This window comes from Ammodytes marinus, assembly GCF_949987685.1.
Source record: "Ammodytes marinus genome assembly, chromosome: 24".
Taxonomy (NCBI): domain Eukaryota; kingdom Metazoa; phylum Chordata; class Actinopteri; order Uranoscopiformes; family Ammodytidae; genus Ammodytes; species Ammodytes marinus.
The window spans coordinates 7,873,712-7,891,692 of NC_137228.1; the positions used below are offsets into that span (position 1 = coordinate 7,873,712).

The following is a 17,981-nucleotide window of genomic DNA, read 5'->3' on the forward strand; positions in this document are numbered from 1 at the left end:
TGATCCAATAATCAGACATCAATGACTTCTTCTGCTGCGTTTTAACATTCCTTCACTGTTGTTTGCTTTTAAACTCAGCCAGAAATACTGTAGTGATTAAGCCGGCCCAATAAAGTACAAATGGCTGGTGAGGACAGCGACTCTACAAGCTAATATCTAGCACCAAAGAAGGAATCAAACACCATTTTTTTTATGATTTTGGCCTTTTCTTGAAGACTTTCTCACCTTTTGTAAGAGAATACCCTTGATGGCTGTCTGTTTCATGACCTGGGGCACCGTTAGCTTCAAGCAATGCTCGCCAAAAAGAAAAGAAAACATAACAGCAATTAATTCACTGTCACTCAAAACAGACATGAGTAGTTTTCTGCAGAGCTGATCTTTCATTATGTGCCATCTCAACTACTCACCCAAACTGTGATTTTCTTTTAAAAACCTGACATTTGATGTTTGATTAATTGTTACACAGGCATACAAATAGTTACTAAGTTTAAGAAAAACTTCGGAAAAGTTTGGTTAATTTGCAACAGGTACACATTAAGTTATTATTCCATGTTGAAAGTTCAGCAAAGCAAGTTCTGCAAAAAGTAGAATGGCAGTTTCTTCCCTTTCTCTGAATACGCTCAAAGAAACTACACAAAATATCAAACAAATGAACACATCCATTTTTATATTCAATTATACATCCATACATACATTCCTTTTGTATTTTATATAAAAAATAAAACTTTTTTCTGCATTAAACCCGTATTGACATAACAACTTACACAAAGGAATAAATTAAGAAACACCGGTAAACCTAAAACAAACAGCTCATTTTGATCGTTACTGCTTTCTGTGCATGATGGACACAAACATAAAAGTTCATATTTTGAGTAATGTGGAAAATATAAATCCATCTAACTAGACACTGTCCTTCACACAGTCAGTATAGGACAAAACACACAGAGGTTATAAATTAACAAAGTAAACATCTGTTCCCAAAAGTTTTTAGAGAGAAATGGAGCTGCTACCGCTCAGTCTGTGAGAAGACTTGTACTTGTGGTATTCACAGTGCAGAGAGAAACACACATCATGAGACCCTAATTGGAAGCTCGGGGGTTACCCTGAAAGACACTGGCTTGGGGCTTGACCTTTCAGAGGCACCTCCAGCCTCATGTTGGGCGCGTGATGTCAAAGGCCACTGCACACAAAGGAGTATGTCCAAAAGGAGTATGTCCCCCCCTCCCCCACAAGGGGTGGGGGAGGGAGGACATATTTTAGGCTTCTTGCATTGCCCCCATTTACCAATTGTATTCTCTCTTCGTTTTCAGCTGGATGCTTCAGCGAGATGTGCAATTAAAGGTTTTCAAAATGTCAAACATGGCTGCTGCAGAAAAAATAGAAAAAGGCACACTCTTTGTTTTAGCTGTAGAAAAAAGAAAGTCAGTTGGGATGATATCTGGAGGGGAAAGACTTATGCAGCCAGTGCCTTTTTGTTACGGGCTCGTGGACCACATGAATGAGTGCAATCACTTTCCAAGTTGCCGGCTTAAAAAGACGATGAAAGCAAAGAGGCATAATGGTACCAGGCCCGAGAGCAGACTGTAGATAGAATATAAAGAGCTGCTCTCTCTCTCACACACACACAGACACACACACACACACACACACACACACACACACACACACACACACACACACACACACACACACACACACACACACACACACACACACACACACACACACACACACACACACACACACACACACACACACACACACACACACACACACTAATGTCCCTCTATTCCCAAATTATGGCGCTTTGTCTTGCAGGCTCGTGTTCAGCTTCACTCCGAACATGGCCTCCCACTGTGCTCTGACCCAGTCCAGCAGACCCTGGAGCAGCTCACTGCTCTCCGATCGCACACACCACGTCTTTTCCTCTTTCACAGTCTGAGAGAGACAGAGAGAAGAGAGAGAGAGAAGAGAGAGAGAGAGAGATACAGAGAGAGAGAGAGAGAGAGGAAAACACAACATGAGGAAAACATGGACATTTCGAAAGTAGTCAATCACAAGAAAAAATTCAACTGGACAACACATTGCTGCAAACGGAAACAGGGCTGCCGAGTGAGTGTTTGCAGGGATCCAACACTGGATATCACGTATTTTTTAACAATCCTTCTTGGCAACATTCTCCATTGCACACATTAAAACAATATAACAATATATTGATCTCCCTCTGGTTGAGTTCACTAACATCAAAGACAACTTGATTGTGTCAAATTTCAGTTCAACCTTTCTTTTTTTTTATATATATATTTTTGGGCATTTTCAAGATTTATTTGACAGTACAAAGTTGAAATGGGGAGACAGAGAGAGGGGGGATGACCTGCAGTAAAGGTCCATGGGTCGGACTCGAACCCATGACCACTGCAACGAAGGCCGGAGCCAATATGGTACGCGCTCTATCCACTACACCACCGAAGCACCCCCCAGTTCAACTCTTTTGAGTGACAAATTGTGTTGTCGGGTTTGTAGATAACGGTGAAAAGACGAAAAATGTGTGAAATAAGTCAGCTTACTTTTCTACTGTAATGAAAACGCACTTGTAGGATAGATACACACTAAACTTGGCTCTATGAGTATATACATCCATCTATACATTCCTAGTTTTAGTTTAATTTAGCTGATACTAGCAGGACCAGAGAGGCAGAGAAAGGGGTCGACACACAAACATCCCACGCTGCATTTTAACCCGAAACAGCGATCGAGCGGCGCAGAGTGCCAGACTCCGTGTGCGAGGTTGTTTTCACCGCTTCCTCATGTTGTCTGAAAGAAGAGAATTTCATTTGAAATTGTTTGATGACTTTCGCTTCTTCTCAAACCAAGCCACTTGTTTTTTTTAGTGTGTTTTTTTTATTGTGTATCGGTTGCACATGTTGCAAATGATACAGTTCATCGTGGATTGATCTACGCAGACAGGACTGAGTGCAGCACGGAGGAGCACTTTTCCATTACAACCGTTAAGAAAGGCCTACGGAAAGTTTGTGCAATCAACTGCGCTTTTGTGCGTCTTCCAGCTCTGCCTAAGACGACATTTAGTGTTTCCCCTTCTCTTTTTATGAATGAATCCTTTATCCTGTGCTGTTTATATTGTGGTTTCCTTTCACCTAAGCCTTAAAGCCTCTGGAAAACCTGCTTTAAAATAGTCAAATGTAATATATGATATCAAACTTGGGGGTGTAAATGTGCTTAAAATGACAAAACTTAGTAGGGGAGAACGGGGTAAGTAGGCAAACTTTTTACTCGAGTGAGAATTGCTCATCAACTAAACATCTTTCAATAGTCATTCCTACATTAAATTGAAGCTTAAGGTGTTGGCTTGAAATGTGTACCCCTCACTTTTTCTATCTTATTGTAATAAAGAAGAAATTAATCATCAAAGACACCCTTACACATTGTGACAACCAGCCCCATCAAGGGGTCGGTTGTCAAACACTATGGGGTTGTTTGTCACAATGTTATCTTAATGGGAATAATCTTAAAAAGAAGGCAAGAAAGTAGAACTAAATTTGAAAGTTTAATTGCATTGTCAAGTTGACAAATAGGCCTACATAACTAAGACCCTGTTTCCACCTGGCATTAATATGTGGTTCTGAGGAATCCGATCGTTATATGTAAATGTAATATGCTTGTTCACACCTGGCCTTAACAATGCGTCTTCTATGCGCGTTTGCGATCCGGATTCGAATTCCCCGCGCTGTATGGAAATCAGCTCGTACATCATTTCCGCTTATACACTCCATCTTCAATGTTTTCTGTTTTCTGTTGTCTGTTTACCTGCAACGGTGCGCTTTTATGACGTGAATTGTCACGTGAATGAGTACGCGTTTCCGCCCAGTCACTCGCCGCAGTTGAGTGGGCGGGGCCTAATGTGTATGAGATGCGCATACGCGTTTCCACTGTTAATGGGTATGTGGATAAGTGGTCTCAAACCACCTCCGAATGTGGATAATTTCAATGCGCATTCAATGCGCATTGAGCGTGTTTCCACCTGTAGTTAGCGCGATCGGATCCTAAAAACCACATATTAATGCCAGGTGGAAACAGGGTCTTACTGTAGCCTTGGCAGCTGGTCTAGTTTGGGATGCACTGGGTTGTTTTGATTTTGTTGCCCTTTTTTCTTTTGCATGCTAGCTGCCTTTTCCTGCTCTATTCTTTCCTTCTCTGGGGTGTCAGTGAGGATACAGCTTGACAATTTATTTCGTTATTGGGTTCCTTTTCTGGCTGCAGCCTTGAGATAACATGTGACAACCAACCCCCCAAAAAATGTGACGACCAACCCCAATTTGAATTTCTTGCTAGCATCAAGGCCAACAACCATCTGACAACTAATTAGCTTGCTAACCACAATCTAAACTATAGTTTACCCTTCACACTTTGTATGGGTAAACAGTGTTTTGTTATAAACCCATTGTGTAAAAGCCTAGAAGAAAAATACTGAGGAGCTAAATATTTTCAATTTGACATGAAAAACACAAACAGTCGTCTCACCTCAAATTCAGCAGTCTAACTCCAAGGAAGACTATGTAGGTGACCTCTGATCCCAATTCTGGATATTTACATACCAAAATTTCACAGACAGCGCCTTCTGGTTCCGAGATATAACGATTGTGACAACCAACCCGTGTGACAAATTACCCCGTTCTCCCCTACTTTTACCTCAAATGAATAGATAGAAGGACTTTTGATTTTTCAGCTTTTTGTGTCGAAGGTCCTTATCCTTAAGAAATCCCCAAAGATACAGTTAACTGACCTCGTCGTAAAGCCTAATGTCCATCCTGCATGCGTCTGAAGGCCACAGGTGGACTGAGCTAACACAGCTGATTGGCAGCGTCTCTAGGATGTCCACGGCCCCACTGCTGGCCTCCTTGCTCTGGTCCAGGCCGTCACAGCTTTTCCTCCACTGGTGATCCTCTCTGAGCAGGTACAGGGTTTCCCTGGTCGACAGCACTGTCAGGGGCATCCAAATATCCTCTGGAAAGAAATATATGAGCAATTCTCCATGATTTAAAATGGTCTGAGAGAGGCACTATGTGTGATGTAACTTTTAGTCACTTAAAGGTGGAGTGAGCGATGCTGGAGAAAGCTTGTTGTCAAAATCACTATTTGTAGAAATAAGAGCAATATCTCCTCGAGATCCGCTTACCTGTAAGTACTGTGTGTGCGGTGAAAAAAAAGAATATGTTGATACACAGCCTAGGCTCTGTAAACAGGTATGTAAACAAAGGGGGCCCACCACAGCTAGTAACATGCCCGTTTACAGAGCCAAGGCTGTGTATTAACACTGTTATTTTTTCATCAGCGCATGCACAGTTAGTAGATAGTGAGGTCACCGATTTTGACAAAAAGTGCAGCAACAACAAGCAGATTCTCCAGAATCACTGACTCCTACCTGAATGAAGCCTCTGACTTATAACTATAGGCAGCGGTCATAGGTCAACAGCTTTATATACGTGCTTTACCGCTCGCCAACAGAATACAATGACAGAGAGCTGTGTCTTCAGAGGAGCAAACAAGAGAGGGAAAGGCAGATCTAGGCATGCTCAAAATTACAGCGCTTGAAATTCCACGGACGTGCACAGCTGTGTGTAGCCTGCAGCTACCTTGGCTTTAAATGCGTCGACTGGCTGCGGCGCAGACAGCGAGGCATCCTGGCAAAATACACTTTGGTCGAGTGTCACTACACTGAGTCCATTTAAAAACAACAGATCTTGACTTCATTTCAAAACACACCTCTTCAAAGTCATATTGTCTGTTCTCCATATTAACTTCTTCTCGGTTTTAATTGGAGGAAATACAATCTTTCATCCATGTTTGTGAGTTTTTCTCCTAGCTTCCTGGCACTTTTCTTTAATACTTAAAGGGCCGTGCATATTATGAAGGCTTTTACTGTGGCATTTATTTAAAATTAAAGTTAAGCAAATTGTCTTTTTCCTGGAAACTGTCACCTACATACAAATGAAAAGACATATTTAGTCCTACTTGTAGATAAGCAGCACCAGTGTAAATCCAGCAAAGGAGGAAAAGGCAAAGATTGATTTAACAGCACTACTTGTTAGTTGCGTCTGCAGCAGTCATTATACCTCACCTGTTGAGGCTTGAACTCTTTAACAACATTTTGAAAGCAAAAAGAATGCAGGTAAACGCAGATCCTTCAGCTGAGATATTGTACAAAGAAAAAAAAAGACGTCCTTGTGAAATCAAAATACGATGTATAATAAAGTTTGCTTTTGAATGTAAGTGGATGTGTCACCTTGCAGGACAAATGCCAGAATGTAGAAAAACTGCAGCTGTCCATCCTCCACATCGGCCTGGATGTCTTCGCACACGAGAGGCCTAAGGGATCGAAAAGAAACATACATTAATTTATAACAGTGTATGTGCATGTATTGGCAACCAAATGTTCCAGTAGCGCTAGCACTGCCACTGTTTATAAAGAGAGCAGTGTTGTGGTGAGCTTGTGGCTTTCAGGTGCTACTACCACACACCGTCTCAAGCAAAAAAACAGGGATACATTTCACAGGGGACTGAGGCAAAAAAGGTGATAATTGACAAAATAACAGTTGACAAGGCACGGAATTAAAAAAGTGAGATTTGCGGGTAGCTGCTTCACAACCCATTCAAGGCGGCGAATTGTTTTTATCGTCTGATAATTGAGCTGTGTTGTGAGTGTGTTGCCTGAGGACAGATGACAATAAATGGGACGTTTATTTAAGTGTTTGTGAGTGTTGGCACCTGGATCTACCAATTCCTGATAAAGGCTGGATTAATGTTATATAAAAAGCACCTTTAAAAAAAAAATAATAATAATTGTTCCTGAGAAATGTCTGCTCCTGAAATCATACTTTCATGTACATACTGAAGCCACATTCCTTTCCAGTGAGAGCCTAAAGAAAGCTACCGTGCTATCGTTTGATTTCTCCTATAAAAAAAACACACACAAAAAGAGTGGAATAAAAACTACCGGAGGTGACAGCACCACATGACATGGCATGCTTCGGGGATTTGTAGCTCGACACATGTAACAAATTCAAATGTGGTTCACCGGCTAATTTACTGGTGCAAAATAAACAAATAAATAAAATAAGAGAGCTGATTGTAATCAACTAAAGATGTGTAAAGAAATGTGCACTGTTAGAACAAACATGACTCCCCCTTTTAAACGTACGCCTAACCCACGACCACATACAAATGTGCACTAAACTATTTAAACCACATCCCTCGGCGTTTAAACAAATAAAAAATAAATCAAAAGATGTCAGCGACTCTCACACATCGTAGGTGCGTGGAGTGGAGCCTTGTGTTTACCAGAGATGATGCTGAGGGTTGAGTCTCGTGGTGGAGATAGATTTCAGCTTGCTGTCGGATTTGTGGGCCAACTCACGCACGGTCCCTGAAGAAAAGAAAAAAAAACAGAAATAGCAAATTAAGACAGTCCTGAAACAATTGAAGTGTGAAGTCATGGTTTATCTGCGAGGAAGACAACTGTATTCAAACGGCTTCTTCAATTAAAAGGTGGAGTCAGCAATTCTGGAGAAACGCTTGTTGTCAAAATCAGTGAATATCTCCTCATGATCCGCACGCTACCTGTCCGTATTCTGTGTATACGATTTGAACAAATCTGGTGTTAATACACACAGTAAACTGATATGTAAACAAAGAGTATGCAAACAAAGGGGGCACTGTAGCTAGCGAAGTACCATTTTAAAAGGGCATGCACTGGATTTTTCTTTAAGTGCACACATAGTACAGACAGGTAAGGGAGCGTGAGGAAATATTCACTGATTTTGACAAAAAGTGACTTTGACAACAAGCTTTCTGGTTTATCTAGGAGTTAAAGACAACCAACTGGCCTCAAAAGGATTCTTCTATCAGATGAGGAAATAACTACTTAAATCATTTGCCAACCCACTGATGCACTGGACAAGGATTCTACCACGGGGGGGATTTATGCAAATGTCAAAGATTCATTCTTTGCGTGGTGTTTGAAGCAGCGCTGCAGTGTGTTGACACAGCTGGTTTTAAGGTGAACAGCTGTGTTTGTAGCCTCTCAAAACAGGAGATGTCAAACTGAATTAAGGCATCTGTGTGCTTCACTTTAAATCAGACGTTGGAGCGCAAGCACTGACTTCTAAAATAGGATGGACACAGCTGACCTTTTTGATAAAACATTGTTACAGATTTTTTTTAGCAGCACTTTTTTTTTTTTTCAAAGTGGCCTATCGGAGAAAACAAAAACTACTCCTTGCAAAGGGCACAGAAAAGGTACAGGAGCAAGGAATACTGTCCCACCCAAATACTCATGGAAAGAAGGGCGACACACACAAAAGGCAAACTCAATCTGAGCCTTCTTCTGGCTATTGTATCTAGCATGAGAAAAAGCGAAAAATAAAGGTCTCTGGTTGCAAGGTGTAAGATTTCAACTCCATAGACCAGAATGGGTGAGAAAAATGTTGGAGAGACAATGAGCAGGGTCACTGTTACATTCACCAAAACGCAGCGTGTCACTGGGGTTGACAGCAATAAGGGTGGAGAGGATATCTGCACCAGCGTGGCTCCACCGTCTAGTCTGAATGGGCCCGGACTTCAAAGGGATTTAAAGGGCCATTGGAAAGCAAAGGAGGGACGATAATGGCTTAACAGCACAGGAAAGACACAATGCCAAAGCAAATCCTACTGTATTAAAGCCCGCTGTAAACCCAAATCACACAAAATCCTTAAGTTAGTTGCATGATAGTAAGCATCTGAAAAGAGTTATGAAAGATATTGTCATTTGAGTTTGATAAGCTTTACAGAGGTTCGGTGTTTAAAAACAGTAAAAAAACAAAACAATGTATGTTGCCGTGGATACAGTTTGATACGGCTACGCCCACACAGTCCTGTCAAACGGTCTAGACAGGTTTTATAATAAAAAATAAAAAATATTTTCATTAAGATTGAAAAAAACAAGGGGGCGCCCTTAGCTCAGATGGTAGGGCGTCCCCCCCCATGGGCCTCGGCCAGCAGCGGGCCCGGGTTCGATTCCAGCCTGCGGTCGTTCTCTGCATGTCACTCGCCTCTCTGCCCATTTCAACTCTGTCTCTACACTATCAATAAAAGCATACAAATGCCCAAAAAATATCTTAAAAAAAAAACATAAAAAAAAAACATATTAAGACTTGTACGTTTCCAAAGGCTTTAATACTCTACTCCCACATTCCCACGAATGTGTCTATAAGGGGAAAGACGGGATCTTACAGCTGCTGTGGCTTCTTTCTAATCGTTATAAGATGTGCATGTATGTTTCTGTGCTCTGCTATTCATACATTGGCCCCTCGTTTGAGTCCTGCTTTTATGTCTCGATAGAAAAGACATGAAACAGCTGCAGGCGAGGGAATGAGACGTATCTCATTCACAAAAAGTTCGGCGGTTGCCAGATTGTGGCTTTGGGACCCCCACTAGGGGTCGTGAGATGAATCTAAAGAGGGTTTGGACACAAATATACCGGAGCTGAACATCTAAAAAGGATTAGTCGGTTACTACGGCTGGGTATATACGGCTGGGATTTTTTGATGCCAATTTTCCTCGAGTGAAACAGGAAGTGTCTGATCAAAAGAATAAACAAACAAGACGACAAATCTGAACAAGCGCTCAATGCCAACTTCCAGCTTTTTGTTTAACTTGATAGTTTTCAGAATTCTGGGATACAAACCATTTGGGTCAGAACTCTTATATCAAAAGCCTTTTATGAAATGGGAACATCACTAACTCATTAACATGCACTCAGTAACAGCAGACTTTGAGTCTTTTCTCTGCACTTATTCAGGATGTTCATATATTTTCTTATTTCAAGGCTGCTCCATAGAGAGTTGGTCCATACTGTACGCCCAGTAGGAGATTTAACACCTGCCAGTACCTAATATAACATTTTCACTGGTGGATATTTGACTAACCACTTCTGCAGAAAAACACTCATAAATAATCATATTTGGCTGTTAAATCATCAACTGTTGAATTGTTGGATGAACAAGCTCAAATTCCTGCACTGTTCTCCATCACGTCTCCCTACTGTTCCCAGTCTTGTAATCTTTTTCCTATTTAAAGTCAAAAGAAAGCTATTTGTTCCAGTTTTCCTCAAAATTGCTTTGGATAAAAAAAAAAAAAATGACAGGATGGTTCAATCATTTGCTTTCACGGAAAATTTGCATTTTGGACGTGTGTCAAAAGTCTCCCAGAAACATTCTCATGACGTGTTGAGGAGAAACAGCGAGCGTGGGACTGACCAAGGGATTACATTTTGATTTTCACATGTAATTAAAAACACCATACCATTGTTTGATATGAAGAAAAGGTTTCCAGTGTCTAAGCAACAGCTAAAGGTGCATTTCACAAAAAAAAAAACCAAATCGCATACCGTTTTTTTGTACTATTCTACATACTACAGCTGATCATTAAAACTACGTACTTAATGTAATATTAACATGCAATAGGCATACTATTCGGACAAACTTTTACTTATTTCATTCCATCATACCATCGCGCCTTGAACTTGCCTCTTGATTATAAATCCGTCACATCAGTGGTTGTTTTCACTCAAAGGCTGCATCTATGTGACGTAACTTCCGGTTTGCAGTGGATTGTGGGTCAGAATGACCAAAAAAAGCATTCTGATTTCCACACAAAAAAAAAAATCACAACCGGATGTAGTAGGGGCATATCGGTATTTTTAAGCATGCTGCATCTGACAACATGTTTTGGGACATCCTAAATCTATTTTCTACCATACTAAATATTGGAATGCAGCTATTTGTTCTCTGATTTGTAAAGTAGGTGGAGAAAAGGCGTCCATCACTCTAACCGAATCTGCTATGACACCGATTTGAGTGCACCAACTGACAAATCCCCTTCTAAGTGAGAGAAAGCAACTGGCCAACAGAAACACAAGATCAGTAAAATAAATTCTACATAGTTTCCATAAGTCTCGTGTTATCTCTTGCGTCCGAAAAAAGTGGTGTCAGAATGGTTTCCTTCCCCAAAAGCTCCAGAAAACTGTCCCAGTCATAACCACATCCTTTCCCCCTCCACCAGCCAGCCACTCTTTCCTTCGTCATTCCACGTCTTGCGGTTTTTTCCAAACTTTGTCCACATGATGGGAGCCAGCTTGGACCATAGACGGGGTTTTGTTATGGTTAAAGCTTTTTCCGAACTCGGTCCGACGGAATATTACATTAGAACAGCTGTTTTGGGGGTTAATGTAGCATCAGGAGAAAGAAAGTTGGGTCATGATAAGGCAACTTCTTAGTCTCAACATCATACCCTTGACGTGCAGGTATTTGGCAATTAAACGCTGATATCTTCTACAGAAGCATCTTGTGTGTGTGTGTGTGTGTGTGTGTGTGTGTGTGTGTGTGTGTGTGTGTGTGTGCGCGGCTGCGCGCGCACCTGGAAAGTTACAACACCATTATTCATATTTTTTTTTCGTTTTTTTTACTTGTCTGCTCTGTCTTGGACATCTCCGCGGTCTTCCTGAAAGCAATCTGGAATCACTTTGAAGTCACGCAGAAGAATACAAGGCACCAAACGAGCCGTTTATGGAATTAGACGGGAAGAAAAAAAAGCTTTTGGGTGGACTCGGGGAAATGCATCTGAAGCCCAAGGATCTAATGTGAATAAAAAAATCAGTTTATCACCCGAGTATTGTTTCTAAAATGTATCTTTTCTATTTATATATATTTCTATCTATACATTTTGGTCTTGTTAAAACATTTATCTGTGTTAAGAAAGGGGGATTGCATTCAAAAAAACGTTTAACTACAAATGGACTTCAAATAGCTGATTCCCCTTAGTAAATTCATATACATTTTATCATGTAATGATTTTACTATAAAGTCCCAAGTGTGTAACCATAATAACTGTACATTGTCTTTACTCTTATGTAACGTGTGACAGTGTGTGTGTGTGGGCCACGTCTAGTTTCATAAAGAGATGTTGTTCTTAAAAAAGACCATTACCTAGTTAAACAAAGTGAAAATGAATGTTAAAAGAATACAAACGAGATGCCGTAAGAGCATTTAGGAAACAAAACAGTCCATGTTCTTCCAAAAATGTTCTCCCTTGATTGTGTTTGAGTGAAAGCTGGACAGAAACAACAGCAGAGAACAGCTGAGGGCAGAGCGTCTTCTAATCAGCACGTCTGTTGACGGAATTTTTTTCTCTCAGTTCTTTCTCCTGGAATTGCTCATACGAAACAATCACAAGCTTAATCTCCGTTCTACTACGTCACATTGTCTTTTTCTTACACGAGTTGTGTGTACTACAGACTGGGCAACGATGCTTTTTTCCGTGCGTGCCAAGATGTTTTCCTGTTTTCTCCGGGCGTTCGGGGGGGGGGGGGGGGGGGGGGTAGAGGGCTGGATATTGTCAAATTCATTTTCCATATTTTTCCAGACATTCCAGGCCCGAGCAGGAGCCCCTATCTAATAAAAGGTGTTCCTCTCTCTCTGGTAGGTCGTCCTTTACATACAAGTTGGTCTGGGCAGGATGTGCTCAGTCTGTGAACCCAATACTGAGGGGGGAATGTGAGTGTGTGTGTGTGTGTGTGTGTGTGTGTGTGTGTGTGTGTACAGTTTTACGTCACATAGCCCACATATGGTATAGAATTAGTTTGTGAGGCGGAGTAAGTTGGGTAACTGTGGAACATGCTGTTCCAATACATGCAGGAACATTACACTATGTTAAAAACCTTGAATGATTCCAGAGTGTATCCTTACAGCATCTGTCCTCAGAGTGTCCCAAGCATAGTGCTGCTGGACACACGGTCCAACCAGTACGTACACAGGGAACAGGGTCAGTGTTTTTTTTTTTACAGAACATAAAAACTTCCTTTTTTTATGAGTTTTTCCATATGTTAAACCATAAAGAAAATAAAAAAACATTCTCCCCTTTGCTTGTGTTTGGCAGCGTTTTCCCTCCTCACCTGTCAGAAGGCCAAAGAAGCGTTTGCAGCGTGGACTGTCCCTGACGAGGAGGGTGTAGGCCGCGCCCCCGTCCCCAAACTCCATGTGGATGCTCTGAGAGGCAAGCCCCACCTCCAGGTAGCTGAGCTCCACGATAGGCTGGCTGTCCCTCTTCCGCAGCCAATCAGATAGCTGGCCTCCGCTAAGGGGGGGGGGGGGAAACAACGCGAGAGGCATTCACAAAGGGCAGACAAGTGTGGCGTCAAAAGAAAAGATGGATTAAATAGTTGAGGTGATCTCTGACACTCAGAGGTGTGACTGCCAGAACAACACTTTAATACGTTTTTGTTCCAAGCCAAAGTTTACTCGGCATAATCACGGCAATAACTTATGCAATACCTCATTAGTCGAGGATTACAATATGAGGTGGTTATTCGGACAGAGCCAAGGAACAGGAGAAGCCAGCTCCTATGGTGTGAATCACAGTAACTTTGTAAAAGGCGTCACGGTGCGGGACTCAGGAACTTTACTTAGATCTTATTTTGATTAGAAAATAAAAGCTTTTTTTGTTTATGCGACTGAGGGAAAAAAATAAAACTAAACTAAACTGGCAGAGAGCAGAAGAGGCTGCACAGTCCACAGACAGTGTGAGGTCAATGTGTTCTCAAGATGTGACCCAGAAACCTGGGCAGCTTATGCAACGCCACTCACAAACCTAAACAGAGGGTGTGGAAACGACACACCAGCATCAAGCAAAGAGAGAGGGGCTAATTGCTAACTGCAGTGTGTGGCGCCCTCTTTTGAATCGGCCCCAGCGGGATTTGATTACGATCCTTTCTGATCAATCGGAATGTGGTGCGTCAATAGCTCACAGACGTAGCTTTCACACTTCCAAGTTATCTTCAAGATTCCCACTAAAAACGTAGGCATCCATTTATTTATTTATTTTCTATTACTTTTTTGGGGGGTAATGCACAAAACCAAAAGTTAAACATACTACACTTACTTAAAATGACATGTTACAGACTGGTGTTTTTTTAAACTATTTATTCTGCATTGCACTTTGAACTGAACATATAATATTCAAACAAACATAATCATTTTTACTAAGAACTGGAATAACTTTTGACTGTATGTTGTTTTCTACTCACTGTGTTTCCGACGTCATTTCCAGGAAATAGATGCGCAGGTTTGACACCACCAGCAGAGAGGCAACCTCCCCTGGCTCTCCACATCTGACAGCTGACATCTGAAGGCACACAGGAGAAGAAAAAACACACACACATGACACAAATGATCTGTAAATACTGTGATTTACAGCATAATAACACGCACCACAGGACTGTAAATTCAATACCAAAACTATTACGCAACCGTGGTGACAGCTGACAGCGTTGTTTCAGACTACCAGGGTCTTGCTTGATTTCTGAAACTACAGGAGGGGTAAAAGCACAAGAGAAAACACAGCGGGCCCCCCGTCTCTGGATAAATAAACAGAACTAAGATGAATAGAGAGGGATCTCTTGTTTCCAGCCGTGTGTTGTGATGTGGTCCCGTGACAGCTCTTTGCTTCTCGTCAAGGTGTCTGACAGAGTTAAAGCAGTAGGCCCGCTGACTATAGGAGCTCCCAAAATGCATTGCATATTAAGAGAGGTCTGAGTGAAGGTCTGACTGACAGCAGGCGAGAGCATGGGGGTGGAGAGGGCACACACTAACTGGTCAAAGAAGCAACAAAATAGAGACGATAGGGCGTTTTGAAGATGGGCTCCCCGGGACTGATTTACTGACTGAAACCACAGCTGAACTGCTGTAGGTCTTAAAGTTGTCACCACCCATTTAAGCTGCAGCCTTTGGGGGAGAAATGTTAAGAGGACTTTTTTTTGTGTTTTTTTTTTTTTCAAAGACCGCAATCACAAAAGAAACAAAACCAGCAACATAAAAACATTGTTCAAACCGAATTGGAGCGATCACTCAATCTGTTCTCAGTCTTCTCCTCGCTGTGAGTGACGGATCCCTAAATGAGAACATGTTCTGACAAAGTTGGAGGAGTTTTACGCTCACTTCACATGAGAGAATCCTGAATTTGAGATTTGATTTATTAAAATCGCTTGTTTTACGAAGGCAGGGCTCAGCTGGAAGGAGGTGAAGTCGCATATTTCAATGCACCCATCAGAGTTCGCTAACAATTACAACAGTACAAATGTGATTTATGGGGTTGTTTGCTGCTGCTGCCAGCGCTGCATGTCAACGCAGATCCCACCACACCCCACACAGTCCGGAGACTTTAAGTGATAAGCTTTTGACCTTTTGGGAAATTCACTTAAAAAGGTGGAGGCAGCGAATTCTGGAGAATGCTTGTTGTCAAAGTCAGAATCTGCTGTTAATACACAGCCTTGGCTCTGCAGACATTGGGTATGTAAAAGGTTGCCTACCATTATAGCTGGCAACATGCCCATCTACAGAGCCTAGGCTGTGTATCAACACTGCATTCTTTTTCAGCACACACACAGTTCTGACAGGTAGCAGGTTGCGAGGATATATTCGCTGATCCAGAAAAAAAATTATTTGGACAACAAGCATTGTCAAGAATCACTGACTCCCCCTTTTTATTTTTGATGGACTGAGCGATTAGTTTTTATGTGGTAAGATGGCCTGGAGGAAGAGGGCGGACCAGTAGCTGGTTCGATCCTCGGCACCGGAAAGGAATTATTACATCTGGTATTACATCTATGGTGACCACCATCTCTACCATTGTGTCCTTGAGCAAGGCACTTAACCCCAAAATGCTCCAGGGGCGCTGTACTATGACTGACCCTGCGCTCGGACCCCCTCCGAAGTGTGGTAACTCGAGAGGGGATATGCGGGAAGACGAATCTCAATGTGCCTCGTGTAAATTGACTAATAAAGATAACTTAAACTTTGATTGTAGATGTGCATATGTCATGTATGTAACCTGCTCCTACACACCTTGAGGAAAGAGTGAAGCTCCTCTTCCTCCTCAAAGACCTCCACATCCAGGTAGAGCTGCAGCCGATGGTCCACCGCCTCATAGTCCTCTGACAGTAGGTCCAGATCATCTACGGACACATCAATCAACACTTGTTTTCAGCCATCTTTCTTTGTGTATTCCCCTCAAATGACCTCTTGCATTAACAGTTAAGCTATAGTTTCCTGGCAGCGAAAGGAAAACTCACATAGCTCCAAGCTCTAGGCCTTTTTATCGAAAAACTCTTGGCCAGATTTTACAGCAGCAGACTGTAGCACTAGCCAACACGCAAAGAAAAAAAATAAGGCATTTAAGAGCTATAAATGTGCCAATGAACAGCAAACGGAGGCTATTTGAACATTGATGAATGGTTACAGCTACTAAAAAATGACAGGGCGCGGACCTGCGGGGGCCAACACGCAGACCAAACACCAACTACTTTCAAGTGAAGAGATCAGATGAAAGAGGCCTTTGAACCTACAGACAAGGAGGTGGAAGGTGACATACACAGACACACACACACACAAAACACACACAACTATGTCTTTGGAGACAAAGGACTTCTTGAGGAAGAAGAAAACGATGGCTCTCGTCCACAACAATGGGTGCACTGTGTCAGCAAAAAAAATAAAAAAATCACTATATTTTGTGCCAGTGTTTGTGGATGAGTACGAGTTGTCTCCAGCGTCAGACTGTGGTTTCAGAGGGACAGATTACATGCTATTGGCTTTGCAGCTCCAGAAAATAAGCTCCAAAATAAGGGGTAAAAGATAGAGAAAGCTATTATTATGGACTCAGCCCTCCCCTCTCTCCGGCTTCCATTCCTCTCCCATCACTTCCAGTAACGATTCCAATCCGTCTTGATGCACACACAGTTGCCATGTGCTTCATCAAAAAAAATAAAAAATAAAAAAATGGCAGCCAGATGTGGGGTTGAGGGAAGGGGAAATCAGATTTTGTCACAGAGATGCATAGCGCCCCTTTCTGTGCCACTTTCATATCCACAGTACATCCCATGTCGGTTCACTTTCAATTAGCAGTCAAATATCTCTTCAGCAAAGGAAATAAAACGCGGCGTAAACAGTTTATACCGCACGCCACAGTTGATGTGTTTTACAATGACCATATGAAGTGCAGAATTCAAATCAAGTAATAGGATAGCATTTATATTTTACTGCTGTTGGGGCTCCCCTCTCCCCCCCTCAATAAAAAACCTCCGTTCCGCCAACATCACAAGATTGTTTTGGATGTAAAAAAGCGTACGGCTGAGACGATTTGTCTATTAATCGAATCCCCTAACCGTTTCGGGTTGGCAGTTGTTTGGTTCCAGCTTGTAAAATGCGGGGGATCTGCGGCCTGTTTTCCTCTGTTTTATATCATTGTAATTGAAAAAACCTTTCGGGCTTTGGAGTTTAGTCAATCTCCAAGACTGTTTCGGGGGACTTTGTACACCAAAAAGCAGTGGTTCAGAAGGGGTGATGTGCTATTATAAATGGACTGCCGGGTCATTTTCTTCATCCTAGCGAAAAAACGACTTAGCATTTTTAGCACTGCAATTGTTTGTTTAATCAGGCCCATTTTTCCTGTTTAGAATGGACACATGCGAATACACACTGATGGGTGCTGATGTTGTCTGTGTGCGGGCTGGGACCTTATTTCCAAAGGGAATTTGGACCTAGAAAGCTGGACCAGTTTTGGAACCTAATGCACTAAACGCTTTAGCTGTAAAAAAAAAAAAAAAAAAATCATCATTAACTGCAGCACTAAAAAACAGGGTCTCTGCAGGGTTCACCGCATTACATTTATTACTACACAGAACGAGATTTAATACCCAATTCACGATGTTACTGGTTAAAGTATTGAAAAAACATAATGGAAAACTTGTAGGGATGAAAAATGGGCTCAAGCTATTGAGGATAACATTACATTTTGTTCAGTGCTAGAGGGATGCATTACCCAGAAGGATAGTAAATATTGAAGATTTTTTTTAATACGTCTACTGCTACCAAACC

At 41.8% G+C, this 17,981-nt stretch overlaps 1 protein-coding gene across 1 annotated transcript in view; it reads right to left on the reverse strand.

Moving 5' to 3' along the window:
- Window positions 1-739: 739 nt before the first annotated feature.
- Window positions 740-17,981, reverse strand: part of stk11ip (serine/threonine kinase 11 interacting protein) — a 29,724-nt gene continuing 12,482 nt past the window's right edge. Inside the window, exons 20-26 of the mRNA XM_080052777.1 lie at window positions 15,951-16,060; window positions 14,135-14,232; window positions 13,004-13,185; window positions 7,357-7,441; window positions 6,302-6,384; window positions 4,802-5,022; window positions 740-1,938 (exon numbers count right to left, since the gene is read on the reverse strand). Of these exons, the coding sequence (XP_079908903.1) occupies window positions 1,798-1,938; window positions 4,802-5,022; window positions 6,302-6,384; window positions 7,357-7,441; window positions 13,004-13,185; window positions 14,135-14,232; window positions 15,951-16,060 (920 nt within the window). The 3' untranslated portion in view covers window positions 740-1,797. The remainder of the gene's footprint in view (window positions 1,939-4,801; window positions 5,023-6,301; window positions 6,385-7,356; window positions 7,442-13,003; window positions 13,186-14,134; window positions 14,233-15,950; window positions 16,061-17,981) is intronic.